This window comes from Erythrolamprus reginae, chromosome 11, assembly GCF_031021105.1.
Source record: "Erythrolamprus reginae isolate rEryReg1 chromosome 11, rEryReg1.hap1, whole genome shotgun sequence".
Lineage (NCBI taxonomy): Eukaryota > Metazoa > Chordata > Lepidosauria > Squamata > Dipsadidae > Erythrolamprus > Erythrolamprus reginae.
In genome coordinates, this window is record NC_091960.1 from 35,776,615 (window position 1) to 35,793,953 (window position 17,339).

General features: G+C 43.4%; 1 protein-coding gene across 1 annotated transcript in view; it reads right to left on the bottom strand.

Annotated features, from left to right (window-relative positions):
* The window catches only part of ADGRB2 (adhesion G protein-coupled receptor B2), a 251,233-nt gene that overhangs the window by 29,998 nt on the left and 203,896 nt on the right, over positions 1 to 17,339 (bottom strand). Inside the window, exons 21-23 of the mRNA XM_070764684.1 lie at positions 14,553 to 14,622; positions 13,004 to 13,070; positions 8,454 to 8,539 (exon numbers count right to left, since the gene is read on the bottom strand). Of these exons, the coding sequence (XP_070620785.1) occupies positions 8,454 to 8,539; positions 13,004 to 13,070; positions 14,553 to 14,622 (223 nt within the window). The remainder of the gene's footprint in view (positions 1 to 8,453; positions 8,540 to 13,003; positions 13,071 to 14,552; positions 14,623 to 17,339) is intronic.

Below are 17,339 nucleotides of genomic sequence, written 5' to 3' on the forward strand. Positions count from 1 at the left end.
CCAGACTATACAGATTGAGTTCATTAAGTCTTTCCTGATATGTTTTATGCTTAAGACCTTCCACCATTCTTGTAGCCCGTCTATGGACCCGTTCAATTTTGTCAATATCTTTTTGTAGGTGAGGTCTCCAGAACTGAACACAGTATTCCAACTTAATACGAACTGCTCCAAACTTGACTGTAAAAAATATGATTTCAACAATCGAGTTGTCGAAGCGTGGAACTCATTATTGGACTCAGTAGTGTCAACCCCTAACCCCCAACATTTCTCCACAATTGACCTCTCCAGGTTCCTAAGAGGCCAGTAAGGGGCGTACATAAGTGCACCAGTGTGCCTTTCGTCCCCTGTCCAATTGTCTTTCCTTTCTCTCACTTATCATATATATTTTCTTCCTTTCATATATCCTCTCCTCTATTTTTACATATTATCTTTATATAATATACTTCATGTCTATTCTCTTCCATATGTATTGTGTATTGGACAAATTAATAAATAAAATAAAATAAAATAAATAAATATAATTTATATGCCGCCCCGAGTCTTCGGAGAGGGGCAGCATACAAATCTAATAAATTGAAATTGAATTGAATAATTTCTTGACTGGGGTGTTGATTGTTGATAATATAAAATAAAATATAATTGAGATAAAGTAGTGTGGTGCTGTGGATGTTGTGTCTATATTTTACCAGCACTAGATTGAGACAGGAGAGTAGGAGGTAAAACTCTCCTTTGAATTTGATCTAGTTTATCAAAGGGATAAGGAGTGGTCGGGAAACATAGAAACATAGAAGACTGACGGCAGAAAAAGACCTCATGGTCCATCTAGTCCGCCTTTATACTATTTCCTGTATTTTATCTTAGGATGGATATATGTTTATCCCAGGCATGTTTAAATTCAGTGACTGTGGATTTGCCCACCATGTCTGCTGGAAGTTTGTTCCAAGGATCTACTACTCTTTCAGTAAAATAATATCTTCCACGTCCTATGAGGAACGGTTAAAGGACCTAGGGATGTTTAGTCTGCAAAGGAGAAGACTGAGAGGAGACTTGACAGCTGTCTACAAATATCTGAAGGGCTGTCACAGAGGAGAGGGGTCAGCATTGTTCTCATTAGCACATGGAGTCTACGGAGAGGGGCGGTATACAAATGTAATAAATAAAATAAATAAAATAAATATAGTTAATACCACCATACAGACCTGTGGCGCCCTTGCCCGTTTCCCATTATGTTTCTATGTCTTCCTAATTTTATGTGTTTGTATTGTTTTTTAATTGTTTTTGTATATTTATATATGTAAATAAAATATCTATCAAATAAACACACAATGCCTCTTTCCAGCCATGCAGATGGGAGGAAACTCGGGGAAGGAAAAGCTAGTGGTTCTCAGAGAGGGCAAGCTGCCACTTAGCAAAAGTGAATCGCATTTCTTCTCTTCTCAATTTCTTCCAGGAGGAGATCAGAGCTGCTGAAAGCCTGAGTTCATTGCATCACCAAAGTCTTCTGCAGACGCTTTGCTAAAACAAACAAAGAGCCACCAGCAGGGCACAGCTGTATTCTAGGCAGCTCATCACAATCTATACAGGAGGCCCAGGAGTTTGCTAGGGCTAATTTGGAAAGCCTCAAGCAGTTGTCACTGCAAGAGAAAGTGGGAGGGGGGAGTTTCCTAGCCCCTCGGCTGCTGGGGTGACTTGCTTGAGATTGCTACTGTCTGCCAAAAGAATTGCGATCGCATCCCATTCACACATGCACATGCAGCGGTGGGTTACTAGGCTGAACGCTTAATTGCGCTCATAAGTGCTTGTGGGGCCAGCACGATTTTATTATTTATATTTATATTTTTATTTTTAATTTATTTTATTTATTTTATTTTAATTTAATTTAATTTATTTTATTTTAATTAATTAATTAATTTATTAATTAATTTATTATTTTATTTTATTTTATTTTAATTTTATCTTTATCTATCTATCTATCTATCTATCTATCTATCTATCTATCTATCTATCTATCTATCTATCTATATGTATATCTATTTATTAGATTTGTATGCCGCCCCTCTCCAAAGACTCGGGGCGCTTCACAACACAAAACATTACAAATCCAATGATTAAACCAATTTAAAACCCTTAATATAAAAAACAACCATACATCTCATATACAAACTATACATAAAACGGAAATGGCCCAGGGGAATCAATTTCCCCATGCCTGATGACAGAGGTGGGTTTTAAGGAGTTTGTGAAAGGCAAGGAGGGTGGGAGCAATCCTGATCTCCGGGGGGAGTTGATTCCAGAGGGTCGGGGCTGCCACAGAGAAGGCTCTTCCCCTGGGTCCCACCAGATTATTATTATTTTTATTATTATTATTATTATTCATTCAATTTTTATGTCGCCCTTCTCCTTAGACTCAGGGCGGCTTACAACATGTTAGCAATAGCATTTTTTAAAAACAGAGCCAGCCTATTGCCCCCACAATCCGGGTCCTCATTTGACCCACCTCGGAAGGATGGAAGGCTGAGTCAACCTTGAGCCGGTGATGAGATCTGAACCGCTGACCTTCAGATCTACAGTCAGCTTCAGTGGCCTGCAGTACAGCAGTCTACCTGTGAGGCGTATCACATTCCCAAAAACCGGCTGGTGGCAAAGGTGCTTTTTCTGCCCTGCTGTGACCCAGCTCTCTGGCATCGGTCCACAGAACCAGGATGCTTTGTGTGGGAAGTGCTGATTTCGGAGATGCTGTTCGTGGTCTGTTTCCTCTCCTCGCACTGCATAACTAAGTAGATTTGGATGTCGGAGTGTTCATTATGCTGGAGGCTTTTCAAGTGCTCAGTGTGAGCTCTGATCAAATCCAATTTAACTGTTGTCCTCCCACTTTTACTGACCCACCCTCCCTCCCCGAGAAAGAAACGGCTTAGCTTGCAGAACGGATCAACGGGAACAAAACTTCTTTTTCTGCAGCAGAAAATCAGGGGGATGTTTCCAACTCATACGAGAGAATTAGTAAATAAACCCCTCAAACCACAAACAAGATTAATGCATTAAAAATAATCGAGTGAATTCAGGAGCATTTTAAAAGAAAAGTTTTACACTCATGATCCTCTTTACAACCAGAATGGACAGGCTCCAATACAGTGGGTGGATTACCTGCATTCAACAAACCCCCAAACAAACCTGGCGTTTGCCCAGATTCGCCTGGTGCACCAGTTGCGGCCCTATCTGGACCGGGACTCACTACTCACAGTCACTCATGCCCTCATCACCTCGAGGTTCGACTACTGTAATGCTCTCTACATGGGGCTACCTTTGAAAAGTGTTCGGAAACTTCAGATCGTGCAGAATGCAGCTGCGAGAGCACTCATGGGCTTCCCTAGGTATGCCCATGTCACACCAACACTCCGCAGTCTGCATTGGTTGCCGATCAACTTCCGGTCACAATTCAAAGTGTTGGTTATGACCTTTAAAGCCCTTCATGGCATCGGACCTTCTCCGGGTCCCGTAAACTAAACAATGTCGGTTGGCGGGCCCCAGGGGAAGAGCCTTCTCTGTGGTGGCCCCGACTCTGGAACCAGCTCCCCCCAGAGATTAGAACTGCCCCTACCCTCCTCGCCTTTCGCAAACTCCTTAAAACCCACCTTTGTCGTCAGGCATGGGGGAACTGAGATATCTCCCCCGGGCCTATACAATTTATGTATGGTATGCTTGTGTGCATGTCTGTTTAATAATGGTTTTTTTTAATATTTTAAATTGTAAATTATTAGATTTGTTATAAACTGTTTTTATTGTGTTGTGAGCCGCCCCGAGTCTGCGGAAAGGGGCGGCATACAAATCTAATAAATAAATAAATAAAATAAAAAATAAAAAACCCAACCCTTTACTTCAATACAAACTTCATATATAAACTGAATAAAAAAATTCTCACAGCCAACCCACACTCAGTAAAAGACCTTGGAATACTAATATCAAATGACTTAACCCTGCTGTTCTGTTTAAGAAAAGTAACAAATCTTCTGTTCCCGGGTCACCCTGACCCGGACCGAAAACTCTTCATTTGCAGTGCTTATGTTTGGTCTTTTTGAAAGCTTTTTTCACTTGGAAAGTAGTCTGAACATTTCTGCACACAATGATATGAAAATTGAAATGAAAAAAGTAAATCTTATTGGTTTATTTTGCGGATATAATGCACGCCCCCCCCAGTTTTGTGAAATTTTTTTCAATTTATGGATAGTTTTGCTTGCAAAATGCATTCTATTTTACTAAAGTTGGTATGGGATTGGTAGCTTGAACATTTCTGAACATAATGATATGAAAATTGAACTTGAAAAATTGATGCATATTGGTTTATTTTGTTGATGAAATGCATGCCCCCCCGTTTTTTTTAAATAGTCTTCACTTTATGGATAGTTTTGCTAGCAAAATACATTCTATTTTACTAAAGTTTGTGTGGGATTGGTAGCTTGAACATTTCTGAACATAATGATATGAAAATTGAACTGGAAAAATTGATGCATATTGGTTTATTTTGCACATAAATGTATGCCTCCCCCCGTGTTCAATTATTTCAATTTATATAAAAATTATGCTGTTAATTTCAAACTTACATACTTTTTTTTAGTAAAATGGATTTGTTTCATAAAATTAGTCCTCTGGCTACAATGTGGTTGATTTTCAAAAGGATATTCCAAATATTTCTAGACAAATATGTATAAACAGTGACAATAATGGCACATAGCAAGGCCGGGGGTGGGGGGTGGCCTTTTTGTGGCAAAAATAAACCAATAAGAACCATTTTTTTCAGTTCATTTATATTTTTCTTATATTCAGAAATGTTCAATTTAGTATATCAAACCTTTTGGGGGGAAATTCCTTAGGGATTTGTAGCCTTAAAAAAATAGAAATTGACACGAAATTAAAAAAGGATGGGGGGGGAGGGGCTTTTTGATCAAAATAAAAATATAAGTCTCAATTTTTCCAGTTCAATTTTCATATCATTATGTTCATAAATGTTCAAACTAGTTTTCCAGTTGAAAAAGTTTTCAAAAAGATCAAATTCAAGTACCTAAAAAAATTATTTTTGGTCCGGTCATATACGAACAGAAACAGACTCGAAGTTATGATTTTTTTTTGCCCAGAAAACAATTAGCCACCACCCCAAAAATATTTTTTGATGATCAGCATTGTTAAATTGAGTAAATGAATGCCTAAGATTTTAAAGAATATTTCGGATTTGGAGGATAAAAAAATAAAAAGTGAAAATGGTTGCAAGCAGCCGAGGGGGGGGGGAGGCCTTATTTCTGATATTAAAAAACCAATAAGAATCATTTTTTTCAGTTCCTTTATATTTTTCTTATATTCAGAAATGTTCAAGCTACCAATCCCACACCAACTTTAGTAAAATAGAATGCATTTTGCAAGCAAAACTATCCATAAATTGAAAAAAAAATCACAAAAACGGGGGGGCGTGCATTATATCCGCAAAATAAACCAATAAGATTTACTTTTTTCATTTCAATTTTCATATCATTGTGTGCAGAAATGTTCAGACTACTTTCCAAGTGAAAAAAGTTTTCAAATTGACCAAACATAAGCACTTCAAATGAAGAGTTTTCGGTCCGGGTCGTATGTGACCCGAACAGAAGATTTGTAACTTTTTTTGCCCAGCAAAAACTAAGCCCCCCACCCCCCAAAAAAAATTCTCATAGAGAGAACCCCTGAAATGATGAAAAGTCATGAAATTTCAAGTTTCAGATATGCAGGGAAAAATTTTTTACAGGGACTCAAACTTGGCTTCGGGTCGCATACGACCCGAACAGAACAGCAGGGTTTTTAAGTGCCAAAGCTCACTGCAACACTATCACCAAAAAGGCTTCTAGAGTTGTTAACCTGATCCTACGTAGCTTCTGCTCCGGCAATCTCACACTACTCACAAGAGCCTACAAAACTTTTGCCAGACCCATCCTTGAATACAGCTCATCTGTCTGGAACCCATACCACATCTCGGACATCAACACACTTGAAAACGTCCAAAGATATTTCACCAGAAGAGCCCTCCACTCCTCCACTCGAAACAGAATACCCTACGAAAATAGACTAACAATCCTGGGTCTAGAAAGCTTAGAACTACGGTGCCTAAAACACGATTTGAGTATTGCCCACAAGATCATATGCTGCAACGTCCTACAGGTCAATGACTACTTCAGCTTCAACCGCAACAACACAAGAGCACGCAACAGATTCAAACTTAATATTAACCGCTCCAAACTTGACTGTAAAAAATATGACTTTAACAATCGAGTTGTCGAAGCGTGGAACTCATTGCCGGACTCAATAGTGTCAACCCCTAACCCCCAACATTTCTCTCTTAGACTCTCCACGATTGACCTCTCCAGGTTCCTAAGAGGTCAGTAAGGGGCGTACATAAGTGCACTAGTGTGCCTTTCGTCCCCTGTCCAATTGTCTTTCCTTTATCCCATATATCATATATATTTTCTTCCTTTCATATATCTTCTCCTCTATTTTTACATATTATCTTTATATATATTACTTCATGTCTATTCTCTTCCATATGTATTGTGTATTGGACAAATGAATAAATAAAATACTTTCAGAGGTATATTACCTGCAAGAGTTAAGAAAAAAATGCATTGTGTTTTCTCTCTCTGCATAGGCACAAGTAAAAGATATGCTAAATATATTGATCTTCTGCTGCCAAGCACCGTTCTATTCTAGACCTAATATAATAAATCTTCATCCTGCCGCAAGCTTAAAATGTCTAATTCCTGGTGTTCATAAATACCAAATACTGGGGACATACGCTGGAAGGACATATGCTTCTTTAACATGCAGCAATCAATACTGGCTATTGACTATCCTCTTGATTTTAGCCCCAAATTTGGAGATAATAGGACAAGATGTGCTAAGTATATCGATTTTTCACTGTCAGGCATAGTTTCTCCCTATAGACGCCACTGAATTTTACCTAAATCAAAAATACAAACTGACTTCCAAGAATCCTCTTAGGAATACATTTGTCAAAGTGTCGCTGGAAACGAAAAATATTATTTCCATTAATACGAGCAGTATTTCAAAAAGCTGAGCAGAGGCTTGGCGATATTGGATGAGGCCTCGGACCCCTACAAGTTGCTACCAAATTCAACTGAAATGAGATTTATAAGGGATTTATTTTGGGTGGAGAGGTGAGTTCCTACTCAGTCCAACTGTTTTTGCATACTGACTGATGGCTGCCAGCAGTTTGGCAGTTCAAGTGCCACCAGCTCAACATTATTTCATCCTTCCATCATTCCGAGGTGGGTAAAATGAGGACCCAGATTGTTGGGGGCAATAGTCTGACTCTGTAAACCATTTAGAGAAGGCTGTAAAAGCACTATGAAGGTGGTCCCGGAGATAATCTGGTCCGATGCCATGAAGGGCTTTATAGGTCATAACCAACACTTTGAATTGTGACCGGAAATTGACCGGCAACCAATGCAGACTGCGGAGTGTTGGTATAACATGGGCATATCTGGGGAAGCCCATGATTGCTCTCGCAGCTGCATTCTGCATGATCTGAAGTTTCCGAACACTTTTCAAAGGCAGCCCCAGGTAGAGAGCATTGCAGTAATCGAACCTTGAGGTGATAAGGGCATGAGTGACTGTGAGCAATGACTCCCTGTCCAAATAGGGCCGCAACTGGTGCACCAGGCAAACCTGGGCAAACGCCCTCCTCGCCACAGCCGAGAGATGTTGTTCCAATGTCAGCTGTGGATCAAGGAGGACGCCCAAGTTGCGGACACTCTCTGAGGGGGTCAATAGTTCTCCCCCCAGGGTAATGGACGGACAGATGGAATTGTCCTTCTTGGGAGGCAAGACCCACAGCCACTCCGTCTTGTCTGGGTTGAGTTTGAGTTTGTTGATACCCATCCAGGCCCCAACAGCCTCCAGGCACCGGCACATCACTTCCACTGCTTCGTTGACTGGACATGGGGTGGAGATGTATAGCTGGATATTTGTGACGTTCCAGCTAGTTTCCAACAAACAAAGTCAACTGGGAAGCTGAATTCGCTTAACTAAGGTGATTCACCCACTTTCTGCAAAGGTTCCCTTAACAACCATGGGAGAAAATGATTATAAAAGGGATAGCAATATATTTAATAACTGCCTTGCAGAACAACGGAAATTCAGACCTCGATTTGGGTTGTAAGTTGAGGACTGCCTATACGTATCTGTTCCCCAGATGTGCTGAAAGAATCCAGTTCAAGGGGGTGCATAAAATCTATTCTATTCCCTCCTCTTCCTTTTTAAAAATTTCTCTCTCTCCTGGTGTCTTCGCTTGGTTAGGCAAGAGAGGGTGGGAGGAAACATGGTTGCTACGGGCAACCCAGGATGGAAGCCGGCCAACTTGCTTAAAAATGTGTCCCTCTCTACACGGGTCCGTGTTAAGACAGACGGAGACTTACCCTGCTCGCTGCTTCTTGGACTTATCTGAGATGCCATCTCGAGACATCAGCTTGTTAAATACGATGATCCCAATCAGCATGTTGACCTGGGTAGGAGAGAAATTGGGGATAAGCAGGGATCAGGAACTCTTTCCTTTCTATAACCGTGGTTTGCTCTCAATTTTGAAGGGTATCCAATCATGGCAATTTTAAGATCAGTGGAGCAGAATTCAGCTATTGGGAATTGAAGTCCATGGGTGACAACCTAGCTCAGTGATGGCGAAACTTTTTTCCCTCGGGTGCTGAAAGAGCATGCGCGAGTGCCCATATCCATAATTCAATGTCTGGAGAAGGCAAAAATAGAGAGCCGGGGTGGCGCAGCAGGTAGAGTGCTGTACTGCAAGCCACTGAAGCTGACTGTAGATCTGAAGGTCAGCAGTTCAAATCTCATCACCGGCTCAAAGTTGACTCAGCCTTCCATCCTTCCAAGGTGGGTCAAATGAGGACCCGGATTGTGGGGGCCATAGGCTGGCTCTGTTTTTAAAAAGTGCTATTGCTAAGATGTTGTAAGCTGCCTTGAGTCTAAGGAGAAGGGCGGCATAAAAATCGAATGAATGAATGAATGAATGAATGAATGAATGAATGAATGAATGAATAAATCTTCTCCCTGGAGGCCCTCTGGAGGCTGGAAATGGCCTGTTTCCAACTTCTGGTGGGCCCAATAGGCTCGTGTTTTGCCCTTCTCAAGGCTCCAAAGGCTTCCTTGGAGCCAGGGGAGGGTAAAAACAACCTCCCCATCCTCCTGGAGGCTCTCTGGAAGCCAAAAATGCCCTCCCAGAGCCTCTGTGTGAACCAAAAATCAGCTAGCCGGCACACACATGCACATTGGAGCTGAGCTAGGGCAACGGCTCATGTGCCAGCAGATATGGCTCCACATGCCATCTGTGGCCCTCGTGCCATAGGTTCGCCATCACTGACCTAGCTCTAAAATATAGAACCGATTTTCAAGTGCCCGTAACGACATAAAAGCCAATTCTCCACCATAAAGGTAAATTGGGATAGCAACTGTTAAAAAGGTATGCTCATTCCATTTGAGAAAAAAGAATTTTGTTTTGAATTGCTTTCAAACAAGAAGAGAGTATCAGTGAACGTTGCCATTCTTCACCATTCTTCTCATACTTTCTGAATAATCAGGAAGACAAGGTATGTGTGTGAATATCCTTCTTTTCAATACACCATTGTCTCTCTTGCTATCTGTAATTCCCCATTTAGTAGGGAAATTCTTTCTTTCTTTCTTTCTTTCTTTCTTTCCTTCTTTCCCCCCTCTCTCTTCCTTCCTTCCTTCCTTCCTTCCTTCCTTTCTTTCCAAGTCCCTGGAGAGGGGCGGCATACAAATCCAATTAAATCTTAAATCTTAAATCTTAAATCATTCATTCATTCATACACTCATCCATACACTCATTCATCCATTCTTTTAATATGATGCCCAACTCCTCAATAAGTTGACTGAGGAACTCATTGTAGGAAGCTCTCCTGAACCACCTCTAGTCACAAAGTAATTTTAAAAAGTCCAATAAGAAATTAAATTAAGTTCTCAAGAACTTTGAGAAGGAAGGAAAGGTGAGAAGGAGGGAGGAAGGTTTTTCACAGGGAAGTTAACTTTAACTAAAACAGCTGGATTTATGTTGTATTAACGATGGCTTTTATATCTTGGTTCTCATTAATTTTTACTACACATTTTATCATTCTTTTAAGATATCTGCACTGGGAATATTACAGCCCTTTTCAAACTTGTAGCTTTATCTCAAGAGAAGTGGTGTCATTTTTATACTGCAAAAGCAGATTAAGCCAGAGAAGCACAAAGTTCAGCGAGATCCTAGCTAAATAAGGCATAGGGACTCCCAGTAATAAGGGTTGTTATGACACACTAGATAATTCAAAAGCAAATTATGCACACTGTATCTAATAGCTTTGATCACAGTTCCCAGGGATGGAAATGAAAACAGAAGGCTCCTCTCCTTCTGAATCCAATTTGGACGAAGCCTACGATGTAGTGACCATACACATCTTTTTTCTCTCTCTGGAAAGCTGAGGAAGTGGGACAAATTCCAGTCTTTAGCATGATTGGCTCTTCATGCAAATTTTCGGTGGCCACTGAACTCCCCAAAGAGGGCTGTTTTCCCTCTACCAATTCATATAGTTCCTCTTATTCCTCAGAAGATGTGAGACTTTCCATCCGGCTCCCATCCTCACCTGGTTAAGAAATGCCTAGGTCAGTGATGGTGAACCTATGGCACAGGTGTCACAGGTGGCAAGCGGAGCCATATCTGCTGGCATGTGAGCTACTGCCCTAGCTCAGCTCCAATGTGCATGTGTGTGCCAGCCAGATGATTTTTGGCTCGCACAGAGGCTCTGGGAGGACGGTTTTGGCTTCCAGAGAATCTCTGGGGGTGGAAGAGGGCACGTTTACCCTCTCCTGGCTCCAGGGAAGCCTTTGGATCCTGGGGAGGGTGAAACACGAGCCTACTGTGTTGTGTTTGGGCCTGGGCCAGCTGTTGCCCCCACAGATGGGGGAGACGTGGCACACAGTGACTGTGAAAGCCTGGCTGACAGCCAGGAAGATGCAGCAGTCAGTCAAGAAGATGGGGCAGAGAGCCAGGAAGAATTGGCAGACAGTTCAGGGGAAGGGGCTGGCAATTCGTCAGACAGTTTATCCTCTCTCAGTTCGTCTGCAGGACAATACATTAATTTACGCAACCGACGGGCCTTGCAAAGAAGGGATCGCTTTAAGAAGTAGGAAAAGCACACCTGGGCTGGGTGTGGTTCCCTTAATGAGGGCTAATGGCATAAAATGGGAACGGGGCCAAGGCAAACTGTGGCTGATTATCTGGGTGGTTTGTGTGGCGTCGTTTGTTCCTGCTTTGAAGTTTCTGCTCTTGGATTTCAACTCAGCGTTGCGGGAGTTGGAAACTCTGGGACAAGCTGCTGCTTTTGGTGCTGTGAATATTCAGAGACTCTTGGACTATTTATGCTCCGTGACTTTTGTATGTGTTGGCTTTTCACTGAACTTTGTAGCTGACTGAATTTTCAACGAATCCTATGTGTTACTCCTGAAAGTAAGGACCGTTTGCTTTAGACTTTTTTCTTTACTGTTTAATACAAGTTTGCTGATTAACTATCCACGTGTGTGTCTGACCTTCTTTCCTGGACCGTTAATCATTGCTTGAGGCCGGTCAGGCAGAACATACTGGGCTCACCAGAAATTGGGAAACAGGAGGCGAGGGAGGCTGTTTTCCCCCTCCCCGGGCATTGAATTATGGATGTGGGCACTCACGCATGCACGATAGCACATGCCCGCGCTTTTTCAGCACCCGAAGAAAAAAAGGTTTGTCATAATTGGTCTGGGCAATGGGGAAAGAGCCCAGCACCAATGGGAAAAGTTAGGGATCTCATCAAGATTGGGTTGATAATTTGGACTTCAATTTCCTCCCCTGCTCTTACTATCGCTCTCTGTTCTGCAGCTGTAATGGGTTGCAGAATTCGGGGGCATGGACAGATAATTTTTCCATCAAGTCAAAAAGTATGATTTTAAGTGAGCCTTTATAGCAGTGATGGGGAACCTTTTTTCCCCTCGGGTGCCGAAAGACCATGGGTGCACCCTATTGCACATGCGCCAGTGCCCACACCCATAATTCAATACCTGGGGAGGGCAAAAACAGCTTCCCCCACCTGGAGGCCCTCTGGAGGCTGGAAATGGCCTGTTTCCCAACTTCTGGTGGGCTCATGTTTTGCCCTCCCCCGGCTCCAAAGGCTTCCCTGGAGGCATTGGAGGGTAAAAACGCCCTCCCCATCTCCCTGGAGGCTCTCCGGAAGCCAAAAACGCCCTCCCAGAGCCTCTGTGCGAGCCAAAAATCAGCTGGCTGGCAAAAACCTGCACGTTGGGGTTGAGCTAAGACAACGGCTCACGTGTCAGCAGATATGGCTCCGCGTGCCACCTGTGGCATGCGTGCCATAGGTTCGCCATCACTGCTTTATAGGTTCTTGACCAGTGATGGCAAACCTTTTTTAGGGCACATGCCACAAGGACCTGTGTGCATGTGCTAGCACACATGCATGTGCCCACAACCCCCCCATGCATGCACCCCCCCGTGCTGCCCCTGCACATGTGCACAATCCCCTCCATTCCATGCATCGTATGCACACACTGAAGCTTGTGATGGTGAAAAAACTGGAAATTCGGAAAAACGGACTTCTGGTTTGCCCGATGTGCTTCTTTTTTTGCACTCTGGGGCTTCAGGGAAGTTTGCTAGAGTCTCCGGAGGGTGAAACGTCCTTCCCCAAGGCCGAAAGTCAACTGGCTAATGTGCACATGTGCGCTGGAGCTGACAGAGGGCGATGCTTCATGTGCTCTCCGAGAGGGCTCTATGTACAACCTGTGGCACGCATGAACTGGGTTCGCCATCACAGTTTTTGACAACAGTGCCAACGAAAGGGAAACCCCACCCATGGGAAACAATGAGATGAGCCGAAGTCAGATCATTGGCGCCCTAGAAAAGTATCTGAGTCCTCACCAGAACAATCACAGCAGCAGGACCAACAAAGGCGTAGAGCAACCCTCCTTCAAGGGACAGCCAGCAACTGGAGAGGAAAGAGAAAACCTTGTCAAAGCTAAACAAGAGCAGGAACAAGCTTCCAAAGAATGACCATAGCTGATGTCTCCCCACGTGGCCAACCCATCTTGCCTTGGTCCCATCTCCTCTGAAGAAGAGGTCCACCTCCTTGTACCTTTAATGCTGAATCTTTGAATGATCAAAAGGATCTTGGGGTGAACAGAAGAGCCAGGGGTTGGTTCTTTCCAGTTCGGACCAGTTTGCCCAAACTGGTAGCAAACCACTGGTGATGCCATGATGACATCATGGAACCAGTTCAGGCGATGCTGGTCCTTGGATGCCACCATCTCTTTTTGAACTTTTTTTAAAAATTTATTTTTTTTAAAAATTGATTTTTTTAAAAAATTCTTTAAAATTTCCTTGGGTTTTTTTCTTCTGTGCATGCTCAGAAGCCGGGTTTCCAGCACTGGGCATGTGTCAGTCCAGTGCAAAGATATGAGTGTATGAAATCAAAGTGTATAAAATCATGCATGGGATAGAAAAGGTGGATAGGGAAAAATTCTTTTCTCTATCACACAATACTAGGATGAGGGGCCCCTCCCTAAAGCTCATAGGTAAGAAAGTGAGGATGAATAAGGGGAAATATTTCATCACCCAGAGGGTCGCTGGTTTATGGATTTCATTTTCAGAAGAGGTCGTGACAGCTGTCAGCCTTGATAGCTTCAAGGCAGGATTAGACAGATTCATGGATGCCAATTGTATCATAAGTGGTTATTGAAACGGATGTCCATGTACTGCCTCTATGTTGGTTGAGGCAGGCAGGATTCCCTTGGGTCCCATTTGTTGGGGGTCAAGGGAAAGGGAGGGTCTAGCCTTCTCTTTCTGCTCAAGATCCCCATGGACAATTGGGGGGCCACTGGGTGACACAGAATGCTGGACTCGATGGGCTTTGGCCCGATTCAGTATGGCTCTTCTTTTGTTCTTATGTTCTCTCTGCCTTTCTCCTTCCTTCCTTCCTTCCTTCCTTCCTTCCTTCCTTCCTTCCCCCCTCCTCTCTCTGTCTCTCTCTGAGTTGAGGCAGGCAGAGTTCCCTTTGGGGACCATTTGTTGGGGGTCAAGGGAAAGGGAGGGTCTTGCCTTCTCTTTCTTCTCAAGATCCCCATGGACAATTGGTGGACCACTGTGTGACGCAGAATACTAGACTTGATGGGCTTTGGCCTGATTCAGCCTGGCTCTTCTTATGTTCTTATGAGAGGGTGTTATTTAAAATTAGAAAGAGAAAACGAGGCTCACTGGACATTGTCCAGTAATGTGACCTCCCATCGCTCCAATCCTCATCAGATGATATTTGTTTTGGGGCGCTTTCCAATATGGATCTCTATATCTTGAAATCCCTCCTCACCCTCATCTTCAGCGAATTGACAAGCAATGGAAGTGGAGTAACTATTCAACACTGCATTGGTTTCTAATCTGCCTCCCTCCCCAAGGCTTCTATCCCAGTGAAACCTACTAGCTGGCTGTTCCGTATCCTTTGGTCCGAGTGAAGCCAACCGAAACTGCAACTACCAAGGCTGGCAGACCTGGGCAGGAAAGAAATAGTCAGGTAATATTTCAGGACATTATTATTATTATTATTATTATTATTATTATTATTATTATTATTATTAATTAGATTTGTATGCCGCCCCTCTCCGTAGACTCGAGGCGGCTCACAATACAATAAAAACAGTTTATAACAAATCTAATAATTTACAATTTAAAATATTAAAAAAACCCATTATTAAGCAGACATACATACAAGCATACCATACATAAATTGTATAGGCCCCAGGGGAAATATCTCAGTTCCCCCATGCCTGACGACAAAGGTGGGTTTTAAGGAGTTTACGAAAGGCGAGGAGGGTAGGGGCAGTTCTAATCTCTGGGGGGAGCTGGTTCCAGAGAGTCGGGGCCACCACAGAGAAGGCTCTTCCCCTGGGGCCCGCCAACCAACATTGTTTCGTTGACGGGACCCGGAGAAGACCAACTCTGTGAGACCTGATCGGTTGCTGGGATTCGTGTGGCACAAGGCGGTCTCGGAGATATTCTCGTCCGATGCCATAAAGGGCTTTAAAGGTCATAACCAACACTTTGAATTGTGACCGGAAACTGATCAGCAACCAATGCAGACTGCGGAGTGTTGGTGTAACATGGGCATACCTAGGGAAGCCCATGACTGCTCTCGCAGCTGCATTCTGCATTCTGCATTCTTACCATTGTAAGACTGCCAAAGAAATTGTGAGAATTTTCAGGGGACGGTGCTGGAATCTTAAAAATATTTTGCTTTGCCAAGAATGGGAAAATGTCATGAAGTGGCAAGAGTTGTTGACTGTGTATGTGTGTATGCACAGATGTGCATACACAAATACAGTACACACAGGGAGAGGGAGGGAGGGAGGGGTGGAATGTCTAGGACCAAGGTTTGACTTCTATGACTTGTGGACTTCAACTCCCAGAATTCCTGAGCCCATCATGCTAGCTCAGGAATTCTGGGAGTTGAAGTCCACATGTCATGCAAGAGCCATCTTTGCCTACCCTGGTACCCTGGGAATAGGGAGGATAGAGAAGGGAAATTATGGGAGTGGGATCCATACAGAAAAGTTTGCTTCGCCCAGGAAAGAGACTCAAAGTAACTCTGCCTTAATTACTCTAAGTATCATCTGATACTTTCAAGATTCTATTCTGAATTTGAATCTATTTCAAAAGGTAGAAACAGAATAGTTAATGATAGAACAGTTTGCCAGTTCAACCAATCAAAGAGTGACAGTTGGAGATCGGTCACTTTAATTCTGGATTTCCTAACTTATTTACCTATTTATTTTATTAGTTGGATTTATATGCCGCCCCTCTCCGAGGACTCAGGGCAGCTCACAAAATATCAAAACAATATACATTATATATATCTAAAAATCCAACTAACATAGCTAAAATGTCATTAAAAACCCTAATAACGTTTAAAATCACTCCTTCCCATTCTCACAGCAAAACATACCTTCACTTGTCAGCCAGGGGACTAGGGATTAATGGCCCCAAGCCTGGTGGCACAAATGAGTCTTTAGACTCTTATGGAAGATAAGGAGGGTGGGGGCAGTGCAGATCTCTGGGGGGAGCTGGTTCCAGAGGGCCGGGCCCACCACAGAGAAGGCTCTTCCCCTATGTCCCACCAAGCGACATTGTCCAGTTGATGGTACCTGGAGAAGTCCGACTCTGTGGGACTTAACTGGTCACTGGGATTCATGTCCGATGCCATGTAGGGCTTTATAGGTCATAACCAACACTTTGAATTACGTCTGGAAACCAATCAACAGCCAATGCAGCCCACGGAGTGCTGGAGAAATATGGACATGTCTTGGAAGGACCACAACCGCTTGTGCAGCTGCATTCTGGATGATTTGAAGTTTCCGAACACTCTTCAAAGGTAGCCCCATGTAGAGGGCATTGCAGTAGTCGAACCTCGAGGTGATGAGGGCATGAGTGACTATGAGCAGAGACTCCCTGTGCAAATAGAGCTGCAACTGGTGCACCAGGCGGACCTGGACAAACACCCCCCCTCGCCACAGCTGAAAAATGATGTTCCAAAGTCAGCTGTAGATCAAGGAGGATGCCTAAGTTGCGGACCATCTCTGAGGGATTCAACCCCCACCCACCCTGGTAATGGACAGACAGATGGAGGTGTCCATGGGAGGCAGAACCCACAGCCACTCTGTCTTGTCGGGGTTGAGTTTGAGTCTGTTAGCACTCATCCAGACCCTAACAGCCTCTAGGCATCGGCACATCACTTCCACTGCTTCACTGAGTAGACACAGGGTGGAGATGTAAAGCTGAGTATCATCGGCATATTAATGGTAACTCACCCCGTGCCCTCGGATGATCTCACCCAGCAGTTTCATGTAGATTATTATTATTATTATTATTATTATTATTATTATTATTATTTATTAGATTTGTATGCCGCCCCTCTGCGCAGACTCGGTATTAAACAGCATGGGAGAGAGGACCGAATCCTGAGGAACCCCACAAGGCAGGAACCTACAAATTGACCTCTGACCCCTGCCAACACTGACTGCAACCACCATAAACCGGGGCCTCCCACTCCCAATCCCTCCAGTCGGCGCAGAAGGATACCATAATCAATGGTAGCGAAAGCCGCTGAGAGGTCAAGAAGCACCAGGATAGAGGAATAACTCCTATCCTGGGCCCATCAGAGATCATCCATCAGTGCAACCAAACCAGTTTCTGTGCTGTGGCCGGGCCTGAA